The sequence below is a fragment of the Salvelinus namaycush genome, chromosome 37 (assembly GCF_016432855.1).
Source record: "Salvelinus namaycush isolate Seneca chromosome 37, SaNama_1.0, whole genome shotgun sequence".
NCBI classification, from domain to species: Eukaryota; Metazoa; Chordata; class Actinopteri; order Salmoniformes; family Salmonidae; genus Salvelinus; species Salvelinus namaycush.
Window position 1 is genome coordinate 14,276,154 of NC_052343.1, and position 14,993 is coordinate 14,291,146.

General features: G+C 44.7%; 1 protein-coding gene across 1 annotated transcript in view; it reads left to right on the top strand.

Annotated features, from left to right (window-relative positions):
- LOC120031636 (SH3 domain-binding protein 5-like) overlaps positions 1 to 13,323 on the top strand; it is a 61,797-nt gene extending 48,474 nt beyond the window's left edge. Inside the window, exons 4-9 of the mRNA XM_038977437.1 lie at positions 6,901 to 7,065; positions 7,288 to 7,418; positions 8,300 to 8,342; positions 8,652 to 8,871; positions 10,383 to 10,700; positions 11,220 to 13,323. Of these exons, the coding sequence (XP_038833365.1) occupies positions 6,901 to 7,065; positions 7,288 to 7,418; positions 8,300 to 8,342; positions 8,652 to 8,871; positions 10,383 to 10,700; positions 11,220 to 11,437 (1,095 nt within the window). The 3' untranslated portion in view covers positions 11,438 to 13,323. The remainder of the gene's footprint in view (positions 1 to 6,900; positions 7,066 to 7,287; positions 7,419 to 8,299; positions 8,343 to 8,651; positions 8,872 to 10,382; positions 10,701 to 11,219) is intronic.
- The last annotated feature ends 1,670 nt before the right edge of the window (positions 13,324 to 14,993 follow it).

Consider the following 14,993-nt stretch of genomic DNA (forward strand, 5'->3'; position numbering starts at 1 on the left):
AATAGGGAACCTTGTGCCAGACAGTCTCCTTTACCGCCACAGCAACTCAGTTCCATTTATTACAGAACAGCTAGTATATCCCTGAGGGTATGGAGATTGGGTTAAGACGGTTACTGTCATTTTGTAATCCTGCAAAGTCAAGAGACCATCTGTGACCTGTCTCTTTCTCTCCTGTGGAGAGAGGTTTTGGCATGCTTATAGCACTGAGCGGGTGAGGGTCATGGGGGCTAGGATGGGATGGAGGGAAGGATGGAGAGGGGGAGCAGAGACAAGGTCGTGGCTGTGTGCTGGAGCCATGCTCTGGCCTCCTGGGAGGTGGGAGGCCAGCCTGTTCTGTGGTGCATGTTGATGCTGGTCAGCCCTGGTTACATCACTGCTTCAGCAAGCAGGACTGGAGCTGCTTTAATAATGGCAGCTCAGCTTGACAATGACTCAATACAGCTGTGTGTGAGCTGTGCATGTGGCTATTGTTCTGGTTGGCTAACGTTTGTGTGTGTGGGTGTCAACAGGGGCAGACTGGGACCTGAAATTAGCCCTATGATTTCTAACTCGCCGGCCAATTTATTTTCTCGAGGCCCCCACACCAGCCCATTTCTTTCCCCATAGTTAGCCAAATAATTATCATTTTGCTCTAAAATCCCAAGTTAGACAGGCCCTCTGGGCTAAAAATGGACCAGTCCATCTGGCATTTCGTGCAGTCCGCCCCTGGGTGTCAACGCTTGCTGTCCAAGCCTGCAGTCATGGAACATTGTATGAGTGTGCTGAGGAATCCAAGAGGCAGCTGTTCATTACAAGTGGTGCTTCAGCACATTAGACGTGGACTGGAACACTGAAGTTAAGCAATGGTTAGGCAACCACTTGGAACAAGTGGCTTGCATCTCCATGTCCATGCCTGAACACGGTTGTCCTTCACTTTGCCTCAGAGAACCTTCAGACTAGCCTGATCAATGTACAGCTTCTAGGTTGTTATAGCATCAGACCATGAAGCATGATTAAGACGAGCTCTCCCTGAGTCATGTGCGGTCTAACAACTTCTCCAGGATTAACTCTGTGGGTCACTGACATATCTAGGCCAGTCACAATTTGTTTGTGTCTCACAGCAAAATGAACAGTCTCAATCGGGACACAATTAAGGCCAAGGCTAGTGAAGCGTGACTGCAGAGAGGCATGTTTACTATCTGACTGTAAATCATTGACCTCCAATTGAAAAGGCCCTTTTCATCCCATCTCACTCCCTTTTCACCAAGATTAAATCAGTTAATTCTCTTGGAAAATAGCTGTGTGTCTGTGTTCTCTTCTGAAAGCTGATACTATTCCAGTGTTGATAGCCTATGCTGAGGAATGTTTAGCTGAAACGCTCTAGTCTTTGAAGTGTTGGCACATCTTGTCAAATTTATGCTGTGAAGATTATAGGAACGCTTTATATTTCAAAGCTTCTCTTACATGCGTGCAGCCATGGAGGCAAGCGTGAATATGTAGAAAAGAGATGTTTATCTGAACATGTGCCGGTTCACCAAATGAATACTCTGTTCGGGCTCCGAAGAGCGCAAGCTCTGAATTTCTTAAAGGCTGTGTAGAGCGGGATCTGATTCTCTTATGCCCAAAGAGAAAGCGTGGTCTTATTATGAAGTTCTACTTTACTTACACTTGCATGTGCACCCGTTGGTGCTTGTTTGTTTTACAGAGCCCTACTGATTTAAAATATGAGTAGGGCTGTAATGATTTGATCAATTCTTTTCCTGTATTTGAGTTACTATAGATATGGGTTGATATGTAATACACATGAGGGGAAAGGAGTTAACCATGAATGTTTAAGTACCATATTTAATGAAGCAGTTTGGCGCCTGTTAATCATTATCTGATGTAACTATGTACTAATGATCTTACCTTTGACCTGTATCAAGTGTCTGCCAAGTGTTGAATGGTGTGTAAAATTTGCCTCCAGACTGGATTCGAGGATACACTGATAGTGTTTCTGTGACACTGTGATTCTGTAGCATCTGATGTCGTGACTTCCTACAAGCCTCCTGGTGTTTACAGAACATTCGGTGCTGTGTGATTAATGTAGTTAGACATGTTCTCTGCTCCTATTCTGGAGGTGTCTCCCTGTAATCGATTTGATCAATGTCTGCTCTCCTTTTTGTTCACCTGGAAATCCCTGTTACCTATGAAGTATCTGTGTGATGGGGAGAAGTGGTAGACCTTATGATCCATTTATATAGACAGAAACTGATGTGGCATTAACATCTTTCTAGAGGCCAAATAGAGAGGACAGTCCTTAGAGAGGACAGTCCTTAGAGAGGACAGTGAAAAACAACACAATAATTAATTGTAATGTGCTGAATAAATAGACTAATGCCTCCACTTCCAGCCATCTCCCCGCCTCCGTAAAAATCCATCTCTCTCTCCCTCTTCCCTCCGGTCATGAGTTCCTGAGAGGCCCAGCTTTGAAAGGTGGCTGAGAAATTATGCTCAAGTCTTTAAAAAATTGTTTTAACACCATCACTGTGCAGCTGAAAATGAAGGGTAAAGATGGAATGAGTAAACTGAAAAGAATAGAATGATGGATCACGGTGGCAGCAGGACTGAAGTGGTGATGGAGGAGAAGAGTAGGAAGAGGAGAGATGGATTAAGGAGAAGGGCTGGGTTGCCAATCATTTATAGTGGAGCAGGTGTACAGCAGTAGGCCTGCTGTGAGAAGTCTCTCTGTTGGAATTCTGTTCATCTGCAGTTTACAGTAGGAACAGAACACTACTAAATACTAATAAATGTACTTATATATTTATAAAGTGCATTCGGAAAGTATTCAGACCCCTTTTTCCACATTTTGTTACGTTACAGCCTTATTCTAAAATTGATTAAATTGTTTTCTCCCCCTCAATCTACACACAATACCCCATAATGACAAAGCAAAAACAGATGTAATTTTTTGTATGCAAATGTATAAACAAAAATATATATCACATTTACATAAGTATTCAGACCCTTTACTCAGTTCTTTGTTGAATTAACTTTGACAGTGATTACGCTACAAGCTTGGCACACCTGTATTTGGGGAGTTTTTTCTCTGCAGATCCTCTCAAGCTCTGTCAGGTTGGATGGGGAGCTTCGCTGCACAGCTATTTTCAGGTCTCCAGAGATGTTTGATCGGGTTCAAGTCCAGGCTCTGGCTGGGCCTCTCAAGTACATTCAGAGACTTGTCCTGAAGCCACTCCTGCGTTGTCTTGGCTGTGTGCTTTGGGTCGTTGTCCTGTTGGACGGTGAACCTTCACCCCAGTCTGAGGTTCTGAACGCTCTGGAGCAGGTTTTCATCAAGGAACTCTCTGTACTTTGCTCCATTCATCTTTTCCTCGTTCCTGACTAGTCTCTCAGTCCCTGCCACTGAACTGGTGGCATAATGCTGCCACCACCATGCTTCACCGTAGGGATGGTACCAGGTTTCCTCCATACGTGACGTTTGGCATTCAGTCCAAAGAGTTGGTTTCATCAGACCATCAGACCAGAAACAATCTTGTTTCTCATGGTCTGAGAGTCCTTTAGGTGCCTTTTGGCAAACTCCAAGCGGGCTGTCATGTGCCTTTTACTGAGGAGTGGCCTCTGTATGGCCACTCTACCATAAAGGCCTAATTGGTGGAGTGCTGCAGAGATGGTTGTCCTTCTGGAAGGTTCTCCAATCTCCACAAAGTAACTCTAGATCTCTATCAGAGTGACCATCGGGTTCTTGGTCACCACTCTGACCAAGGCCCTTCTCCCCCGATTGCTCATTTTGGCCGGGCAGCCAGCTCTAGGAAGAGTCTTGGTGGTTCCAAATGTCTTCCATTTAAGAATGATGGAGACCACTGTGATCTTGGGGACCTTCAATGCTGCAGAAAGGTTTTGGTACCCGTCCCCAGATCTGTGCCTAGACACAATCCTGTCTCGGCTCTCTACGGACAATTCCTCCGACCTCATGGCTTGGTTTTTGTGTGTGCCTTTCCAAATCATGCCCAATCAATTGAATTTACCACAGGTGGACTCCAATCAAGTTGTCGAAACATCTTAAGGATGATCAATGGAAACAGGATGCACCTGAGGTCAATTTCAAGTCTCATAGCAAAGGGACTGAATACTTATGTAAATAATGTATATAGACACACAGACAGACAAATAAGGTATCTGTTTTTAATTTTTAATACATTTGCAAAAATTTCTAAAAACCTTTTCGCTTTAACATTATGGGGTATTGTATGTAGATTGACGAGGAAAAACATGTATTTAATCAATTTTAGAATAAGGCTGTAACGTAACAAAATGTGCAAAAGTGGAAGTCTGAATACTTTCCGAATGAACTGTAAGTGTGCCACTAAGTAGCCTGCTATCTAGGAGTGATTCCTGCTGAAGTAAATTAAAGACATAGATAGATGCACAAAGAACATCGTGCTGTACAGTATTATTTTTTAATGCAGTATTATTTCTATGAACTGAGTCAGCCATTAGACTTTGTCTGGTGAATAGTTCTTTCTCCAGAGATCATTCCTTGTACATTAGACTAAGTGTTCAACACTGGATGCACATAGGGTGTTCCTGGGAGTGGGGCATGTTTTCTCAGCATGTAGTCTGCTTGTTGGGGTTAGTGGGAAAACAATGATGCAGAGTGATTTTAAAGTAGATCACTGAATGTGCGTACGGAGCGAGGGAGAAAGACGGAGAGAGTTGTCCAAATGAGAGCGTGTGTATGTTGCAATTCTCATGAACAACATGCCAAACTATTTTGTGAAAGAGGCCCCGGTTGAATTCCTAGGCATTCAAACTCATGACTCATCCATACAGTGAAGTGATAGACACTGGTTAGCATGTGGTTGGACCCAACTCTCTATGTGCACGCCAAGCCCATCCATGTCATGAGAAGGTCTGTGAATGGGTTGTGTGATCACCACAAGGCAGAGGTTGTTTAGTTCGTGCTGAGTTGGCATTTGGAAGGCTAATCAAATTACCATAGTAGGGAATGGGATGTTGTCTACAAAATGGAATATCTTGTCTTGCAGATCCTTGTCTAGTAGAGTCTTGACGTATACCACATACTGCTCCATAGGTCAAGATGAGAGCAGGAAATAATGATCACTTCATTTCACTTGTTTTCTTTGCGGTGACTCAATGTGTTCCTCTCTTAAATTAGTTCAGCAGAATCTCTAGTCACATGAGATCCTGTTGGAATTTTTCTCTGCTGTGACTTATTCATAAGTTGCTTGCAGCCAAGGAGACATGTCAGTGTAGATCTCCCTTCACTTCCTCCCAAACTAGTCAGACTACTTTAACTGAACAATAGTTCAGTTGGGATTTAGTTTTTGGCAGATCAGAAATGTTTTATCCTCCTTACTGTAAAACGTTGGAATGATATTTAACCTCTACAGGAAATGTACCCATTTCCTGTGGGTACATTTCCTGTATCTGCCCACACAGATACAGTAAATCACCTTCCCTAGACACGCTATTGGTGGGTTTGGGGCAAAGTCTTGAGTCAACGCTTTACTAGTACCCACAGAGCAGAGAGGGGCTTAGGGTATTAGCGCTAGCTACAGGGGGTTTCTGTCAGTTGCTATGACTGACAGATTAGAGAGGAAAATTGGATAAATGAGTAAAGGATTAGCTTTGCAGCAATGCAACACACACACAGGAAGTCTAAGTCTAAGCTTCCACTTTGTACTGTACCTTACCGGAACTGAGGCTGGAGGAGGGAACTGTTTTGGAGTTTATCCGTTACTATGTGACTCGGTTGGGCTACAATAAGGACAGAGAGTAAAGGGGTAATACTTGTATGTTCTCTCTGGCAGCAGTCTACGGTGTTTTGGTTGACAACAGAACATTCAGAGTGGGTAGGGAGGGATGTTTTAAAACAAAGCTGGATGTTACTGATACCTTCTCATAGAACCAATAGAACCAAAGATACCAATAGGAAAACAAGATGTGGAGCCTTGTTTTACACACACATGCAGACAGACAGACACGCGCACAGACATCTGTACGCACAGACGCACACGCGCGCACAGACGCACGCAACACGCTCACAGACACGCGCACAGCCGCGCACACAGCCAGCCCGCACAGGCACAGACACACAGGTGAAGTGTTTGACAATAACTCTATTAGCTGTGAGGTATTTGAGCCCTACATCTCTTCCCCTGCTGTATACAGTAAGTGTCAAATGAGACGATGCAGGTATACTTTGCTTATACAACCATATGTCATGCCGTCATGACCTTTGTGTTTTCTCCTAAATTAGTCCTTTTGATGTTAGGAACATCTTATGTACAAGACAGTTTGGCGTGTTTCCATAGTCAGTCACAAGGTCCTTTGGTGGCCTGTTTGTTATTTCGCCTAGTTGCTATTTTCCATGCTGACTCAACAGCTGATTTGGTTTATTCCTGTCAATGTTTGAGCTGAAAGTTTTGTGTGTCTCTTGTTTTTAAAAACAGCATTTTATGAGAAGTGCTTACATTGTAGTTATATAGGGACACTGGATATAGTCATTTCTTGACTGAAGAGCCCATTGTTAATTTTCTGCGAGAGGAAAGAGTTCTCTTGAGGTGTACAGATCAAGGATTTGGCCTAGTATGGGCATTGGCCTGCTGCCAGTAGGGGCAGGGGTTCAACACCTATGGCCAGACATGGCCCACATAATATTTTATGGTGACAGAGAACTTGGCTGGCGACAGAGTGTCATGATCTCTTGCGGTGCCCATCTGGCGGGCTGTCACTCTACCCGTTGCCCAGGCCCAGCTAGAGACCCAGTCATGAAGTATGTCTGGTAGGGTCTCATCCCATCTGTTGTGCAGATGATTCTGCAGGAGACCCAGTGAATGTCTGGTTCTGTGGCTGATCTCAGTGCATATCTGAAATGTTGTCTCTCTACCCATTGCCCAGGCTCAGCTGGAGGCCCAGAGAGCCACCCAGGACTTCCAGAGGGCCACAGAGGTGCTGCGTGCGGCCAAGGAGACCATCGCCCTGGCAGAGCAGAGGCTCTTGGAGGAGGACACAAGGCAGTTTGACTCAGCCTGGCAGGAGATGCTCAACCACGCCACCCAGAGGGTGAGTACCGTACTGCATGGGGGGGTGGGGGGTGGAATTGGGTGCTGCGAAGGGCATTTGTGCAGCATGACTGTTACTATTCAAAGCTTAAAGGCAAAATGTGGATGGAAATTGATGCTTCACAAGTTAAGAAGTCACATTTTCACATTTCCATGTAGCTGCGAGACTGTGTTCTGATTGGCTGTTTGTACTGATTGGCTGCCGTGTACTTGGCTGTTGCAGGTGATGGAAGCGGAGCATACAAAGACACGGAGTGAGCTGGTGCACAAGGAGACAGCAGCCAAGTACACGGCAGCCATGGGCCGCATGAAACAGCTGGAGAAGAAACTCAAACGCACCATCAACAAGTCCAAGTGAGTCCCATATGACTGCATTGCGACAACAACCCAACTACACTGTAGTTAAGACTGAGAAGTCAAAGTGAACCTGATACAACCACTGCATCAATTACCAAATAGTCTGCGACTCATACATTCACACATCCATGTTTATTTGTCGACAGTGACCTTTTCCAAGACATTGATCTTTCATGATGGAGATTTTTCAGTAGCTTGAAAAAGGTCAACTTGAACAAAATAAATGAATATAAATGTGCAAAAGGTAAATGTGCGTGCAACAGTGGAGGCTGCTGAGGGGAGGACGGCTCATAATAATGTCTGGAAAGAAATGAATGGAATGGCGCCAAACACATGAAACCCATGTATGTAATGTATTTGATACCATTCCACTTATTCCGCAAGCCTGTCCTCCCCAATTAAGGTGCCACCAAACTCCTGTGGCGTGCAAGTGTCATTTTCGACCTTTGATGATGAAGTAGTGGCTGTTTTTGTTCCTAGCAGCACAAAGAGAGACAATGTGGTGGTGTTCTGGTTAGTATATGCTGTCACATTTTTACAAAACTCCATAGACTGGAGGTCTGTGTTGGGGAGGGAGTGTAAAGTAGTTTCCCTGCTGTGACTGAGGCTGTTGCCAATCCATATAGTCTTAAAAAGCTTCCTTGTCTCCTTTCCGTCATGACCACGGATCATGTACTTGATATGTGTAATCAGTATGGTTGAAACCTATTAAGTGTCAAGATGAGATGAGAAAAGAGACAGTTTTATATCTATATCTCACCCTGTTGCCTTGGTGATATGTACACAGCTGTTCTGAGTTGTTGTCATCGCCTCTAATCTTTCTCCTTCCCTCTTTTTTCCCCTCCTCCCTCTCTTTTTGATTGACATCTCTCCCGCAGACCTTACTTTGAGTTGAAGGCAAAGTACTACCTACAGCTTGAGGTATGTGTACACTACACTGGAATTTGCCTGCCTTTATAGACCTTTTTAAAGGTATTTTAGATTTAAGGAGTCTTACTGTCTTGTTATTGTGGACTCTACTCCATGGTTAGATCTTTACTGATGTGACCTAGGTCAATATACTTTGACCTTGAACATATTGCCATGTCATCTCAGGTCTAAACCATTTATGGCAATGATGGTTTCTTCTTCTGCCTTTGCGTGTGTGTGTGTGTGTGTGTGTGTGTGTGTGTACTTAACTGTGTATAGCAAGCTAATGCTAACAATGACTCCCTTTCTGTCCGTCTGTAGCACCTAAAGAAGAACGTGGATGAGTTGCAGGCCAAGCTGAGCCAGGCCAAAGAAGGGTACAAGACGGCTCTGAGAAACCTGGAGATGATCTCAGACGAGATCCACGAACGCCGACGCAACTCTGCCATGGGCCCCCGGGTGCGGGGCGTGGGCGCCGATGGCGACAGTGTCGCAGTGGATGACATTGCTAGCTTCAAGATGGAGTCGGATGGCATCTCCAGTGAGTACACTTACAATGCATGATGTTCTGGTCATTTCATTTCTGTGCTTGAAAACTGCAGAAACTGTTCTTGTATCAACTGTCCTACATAGTGAGGCTAAACAGCCAGCCTTGCCTACTTTTCACTAGTAGTTGGGTACGGCACATAAACACCCTGTTGACTCTCCTTCTGACTTGTTCTTCAAAACCTTCGTAGGAATTCCTAGAAAACGTCATTATTGACATTGTGCAGGGAGGTCTTTTCTTCGAAAACATCATGATTGTGTCCGGCTCCTGAGAGGGTTGCCTGTTTTCTTGGAATGTTTTCCTAGAATTGGAACATTAAAGGCGCACAGAATGTTTGGAGTTGACTTTATTGAAAGTGAAGCACTGCCCTGCGTTGGTGTCTAAATAATATTACAATACATGCTAAATGTGCTCTTTTGAAGTCTGTTAATTCAATTTTCTTTCAAAGGAAATGCCTGTTTAATTTAAAATGCCTGTATTGACTTTGCAGAAGATCCCATGATATGACAACTAGCCTAGAGACAGCGTTACTGTTTAAGCTCCTATGGTTAAGGTTAGGACTTGAGTAATGACAGCTGATCCCGAATCAGTTAAGTGCTGAAGATACACACTGATGAGATTGAGGCTGAACTGTAGTCAGACGAAGACAGTGGATGTTCACAGCAGTGTGTGTCACTCACTGATCCACTTCCTATTGTCCTGCATTATGGGCTGCAGGATGATGTTTCCATGGCAACCTCAGAGCCCTACTGCTGGCTGACCCACTTAGCCGCCATTGGCTAAGGTTATTGCTGTTGTGCGTTAACCCACATAAACAGTAATATGCTGTGTCTGTTTCAAACTCTCCGATGGCAGTAAACAAAAGAATCAGCGATTGCCTATAGTTCAAAGTCATAAAAACATTCCTTCATTCATACAGTCGCCATCCATGTTGGAATTTGTGACTTTTGACCCCTACATGGGAAATGGATCTCATATTAGTCTTGAAGTGCTGTATGTCTCCACACTCCCTCTTTCAGTGTAAAGTATGTGTCTGCAGTATTCCAAGGAGTCTCTCTCCCTCTTCTACCCACCGTTTGTCTCCCCCTTCTACCCACCGTCTGTCTCCCCCTTCTACCCACCGTCTGTCTCCCCCTTCTACCCACCGTCTGTCTCCCTCTTCTACCCACCGTCTGTCTCCCCCTTCTACCCACCGTCTGTCTCCCTCGTCTACCCACCGTCTGTCTCCCTCGTCTACCCACCGTCTGTCTCCCTCGTCTACCCACCGTCTGTCTCCCTCATTTGCTTTTTCTTCCTACTCCCTCTCTCCCCTCCTTACCCTTACCCTCCCTCTCCCTCCCTTTTCACTTAAACCCCTTCACACTCAATCTCCAGCTTCCTGTTTTCTCTTTGGATTTTTGGGATTTTGTGGATGCCACATTGATGCTCTGCATGTACACTCAGTTGTACAGTAAAGGCTTGTTACATCTCAACCATTCTTTCCCTCTGTCTGTCTGTCTCTGCAGTGACGTCTGAGTCGTTTGAGGATGAGACCTGCAGCAGCAGTGCCATGTCAGAGGAGGACTCAGAGACCCGCTCCACCTGCAGCCTGGGCTCCTCCTCCCACTCCCCCAACAGCCTCCAGGACCTCCCTTCGCCCTGTCCCTTTGTCAGCTCTTCCTCGCCCTGCCCCTCCTCCTCTTCCCCTGCTCCCTCCTCACGCCCCTGCAGTCTGGACCTTCCCAGCCCAGTCTCGCTGTCTGACTTTGGCCTCATCTCTCCTGTCCTGGGACCACGCAGCGAGTGTAGCGGGGCGTCATCACCGGAGTGTGACCTGGAGAGAGGTGTGTGTGTGCGGCCAAAAAAGTAAAAAAGGAGAGCTGGGTTTAGAGCGTGTGTTTGCATACTGTATGAGGTAGTGTGTAAATATGCAGACAAGTGAAAAAGGAGAGAGATTGATGGTGTGTGTGTTTATTTTCAGTAAGACATATCGTCTTCTGCTTCCTGTCTGACTTGCTTCTGAGCCAGAGGAGAGACCTATTAGTCATAGTGACAGCTAGCCTAGTGCTTAGACCAGAGCAGGTGAAGAGGCACAGGCAAGCAGTACTGCTGGGGGATACATCCTAATCTCCACTGGGTCCCTAAGAGCCTGCAGAAAGTTTTGGACCAGTGAGAAAGGGTAACACAGTGGGAACTTTTAGAAAAAGACTTGGGTATGACAGTGTACGGGTGTGTGTGCAGGGCTTCCTACACACAAAGGATATTCATTACTGTTTACGTGAGTTTTTTGGGGGGGGGCTTCCAATATACTTTATCTATCTCGATCACCAGGCTCACACAACATACCTCTCTGTGTGTTTCAGGTGACCGAGCAGAGGGAGCGGAAGGTAAGCTGGACAATACTGTAAACAACAACATCACCACCGTCCCAAACACCAACAAAACCACGGTCCTGGAGGGCCGCCTCAGCTTCCTGTCTCTTCGACGCTCACGCAACGACAGCACCAAGAACGCCAAGCGCGAACGTCAAAGCCGTTCCCAGACCCCCACCCAAACTGTGGTTCTGATCAACGGGGTGTGATGAGGAAAGCTAATCCACAAGCTAACCCCATCACCGGCTTTGTGTGCCAACATGCTGTATTGCCAATAACCACACACACATTCCATTCTACCCCGTGAACTAATGCTGGCTAAGTGAACAGAAAGTGGCTCAGTATGAGATACTATGAACTAAATGTCAGTGTATATACAGTTCCTATGGATCATGATGATGAAGAGACTTAAGACCCAACCCAGGGTTGGTGATGTCATGAAACCACCACTTCCTATAGAAAGGACCTTTCCCCCTTTGACCTCCCACCCATAGCTTCCTCAGTCAGATTGGCTTCCCATAATTCCCTACTGTACTCCACACACATTAAGGACAGTGCTGGCTAACGTCCTATGGGTGGGGGCCCATGGTATATGAGGGGAAATGGGACAAAGTGTTTTTTTTTACTGTGATATTCTCCCTGAGAGGGAGCTGCACTTCTAGACAAGATGTGATTCTATTGTTGGTAAATGAAAGAATGCACTCCTAGCTTCGACTATTAAAAATGGGGGTTATTTATAAAACTTGATGGCACATTCACTGAGACACCTGTTTTACCAATACAGAAATTAGTAAAATACAAAACATTGATAGCAATATATGTTATGCTTTTGTAAACGAAGAGCACGCATGAGGCCAAGATTTAAAGTCAGGATTTCTAAAAAGAAACAAGTACATTTTACGGAGTTGAAGTTTTGTGAATAACCCTCATAACTTGTAATATTACTCTGCTATATCCTCTCACAGATACTTGACATGTGAATACTCTCACCATTATGTAATCCTGTGTACGGCGTATAGAGCCTATGGCAACTGCTTCATGTTACCATGGAGACCAAACACCCCCTGGCTGGCATCTCTTCGGACAGCCTGTGCATTTGTCCAATAGGGGTCTTCAGAATTGGACTTAAAAGAACTGTATTCTATTGCACAACTAATTTCCCAGTGAGCTAACAATCCATCTCGCCTACAGTACACATAAAGCTGGACTTGGAATCTGATTGAACGAGAGTAGAATAATTGTGTGGGGTGAGGCTACAGTAGATATACCCTCCCCTCTTCGCTTCCTCCTGGTTCCCTCCATCCTGTGGTTCTTCGGTGCCAGGGAAATGGGCCTCCAGACACTGTCACCCCCCCTAGCCCTCCTTCCATCCATCTCCCTGTCATGGCATCCCCAATGGCCCTGTACTGAGGGACAACATCCACCCACAGACGGTAACACTAAGAACTGAGCAATAGCGCAAGGACAGAACTTTTGATAACCATATCTGCCCATGGACACTTTCATATAGAGTTCTCTGTAACGGAATGCAAATGGACAGCCTGGTAATTCTCAGAATCTGAGGATGGTTTTGTCTTGGACCAATCTTGAGGATAAAGTGAAACTGATGATGGTGAAGAACGATGAGGCCTTTTGTGGAAACTGACAGAATAATTAATAGTGAGTGTTGTGATTTCTGGTGACAGTATCAGCTACTGTAAGTTGTAGATCCATATTGGCTAAAGTGGCACACAGTAGACTGTCAGATGTTTGTGAGGTCTAGTCGTCTGTCTCAAATAGTGTTCAATTGTTTTCCTCTCCTGGTCTCCTTATGCTCCATGGCCACTGAGTTATGAGAAAAGCAAGCTATTGCACAAGCGTATGCAGTCTATTTGTTATTGTGATCGCTACAGTCTATGTATGTACTGTACATGTACAAATGTAATGTGATTTCGATGTTTATCTCTGTCACCCTTCGCTGTGGAATATAAGGATATAACCATGAACAGTCCCTGTCATAGCCGTTTTCTTCCAGTGGGTGTTGTTAGAGTAACTTTCCATTGTGTCTCCACAGTTTATGTGCCTGTTTTCTGAAAATAAACTGATGTTCACTGCAGTAAGCCTTTGTTAATTTCTGAAGTTCTATACAAATGTAGATCAACTTGTCTTTTTTCCTCACTAGCCTGCAATTCTTCGGTCAACCAAACTCAAGGTCTTATTTGGTTAAATGACCCATTGACCCAAATTCTAGGTAGATTTAAAAGTTATTCTATAAAAACATGTCTGTCAGAATCCTATACAGTAATTGACTAGCCTGTAGCCATTCTGATTCCAAATGAGCTATACTGATATTTTCTTGGTCTTGCTGACATTGTCAAAAGAGTTATTGAATCGCTGCAGATAGTTATTTTTTTGTTGCAATAGGCTATCAGATCATTGCTTTCTTGCAGGTTGTTTACATCACCCTGGCTCCTCATTGGCAAACCTTAACATGATTAACCACAGTAGAAAAGTACCCGACTCGTGCTGGGATTCCCAATTGGGAAGCCGTGTGCTGCTGACTGTAGGGCTACAGGATTCAGAATGTTAGCAGGTTTGACATTAGCCACGGCTAAGCCAAGTGAAGATCTTTGGTGGCAAGGCAGCACAGAACTAGATTATAGGATCCTGTTCACACTAACAAAAGTTAAACTGGTTTTCAGATTTATCTTCATATTTGCTTTCCTTTCGTTTGTCAGACACTTGACTTAGCAGTATTTGTCAGTTGCCAAATCTGGCTCTGGGGTTAAATTCCTGCCTTTTACCTAAACAATTGTTTTGTTCTCTCCCTCTTTACTGCACTGTCTGTTTCTCCTCTACCTCTCCAGATCCCTCAGGTCTGGTAGTTGGTCTCTCTGTCCTGTGATTCTCATTAGAGGTTGTGACCAGCTGCTGCCCACGCAACACACTCTGTTTTCAAATGCTCTCAGACAGGAGAGAGGCCAGATCTTCACCAACACACACAACACTTTCTGATTTCCTTCAATGCCATGTTTGAATACATCATTCCACATTTAGTGCAAGTTAAGCAAAATCATACAAGACTATTGCATTTGACATAAGTGGCAACAGCAGCAATAGTTGCCGTTTTTTAACAGTCACTGGAGGGGGAAGAAAACAGAAATGTAATTCTATGTAAAGAAGAATGAAACGACAAAGAGCCATTTTGCTAATGCAAAATAAGTCTACATGGTACAGGTGACTCTTCTAGTAAGTCCATGCTTTCCTTTGTAAAAAATAAAGTATGTTTGAGGAGTGGGTCTTGTCCACGAGACTGTATAGCATTGACACTTTACAGTAATTGTCCAGAAAAGGACAAAGCCACTAGCAGTCTTGCCTGTTTGACAAAATGTTAACAGAGAAGGAGAAACCGCTGTGAAGTGTTCAAGTCCTTGCTGAAGCGTAAACAAGAGACTGAAGATTGGCGATACGTTTCAAATGTCGTATTCCATGTGAGTACACACACACACACACGCAAAATTCCAGGAACCTATAAATTCCTTGGTCTTCCCTAAATCCCAGTTGGAAGATTCAAGGAATCTGGAAAACCAGGGAATGTATTGAAAGTTCCTAGAATTTTGCAACCACACACATGTCCTGCATGCCTGTGTCACGCATCCTTATAGATGCCAGAGATTAGTCCTGTGCAACAGAGAAATCCCTGTCGTGGTGCGGTCTCCTGAGAAAAAGACAGTAGCGGTTGCAGTTGAGAACATCACCCTTCGTTCTTGGTAAATACCAGCACTG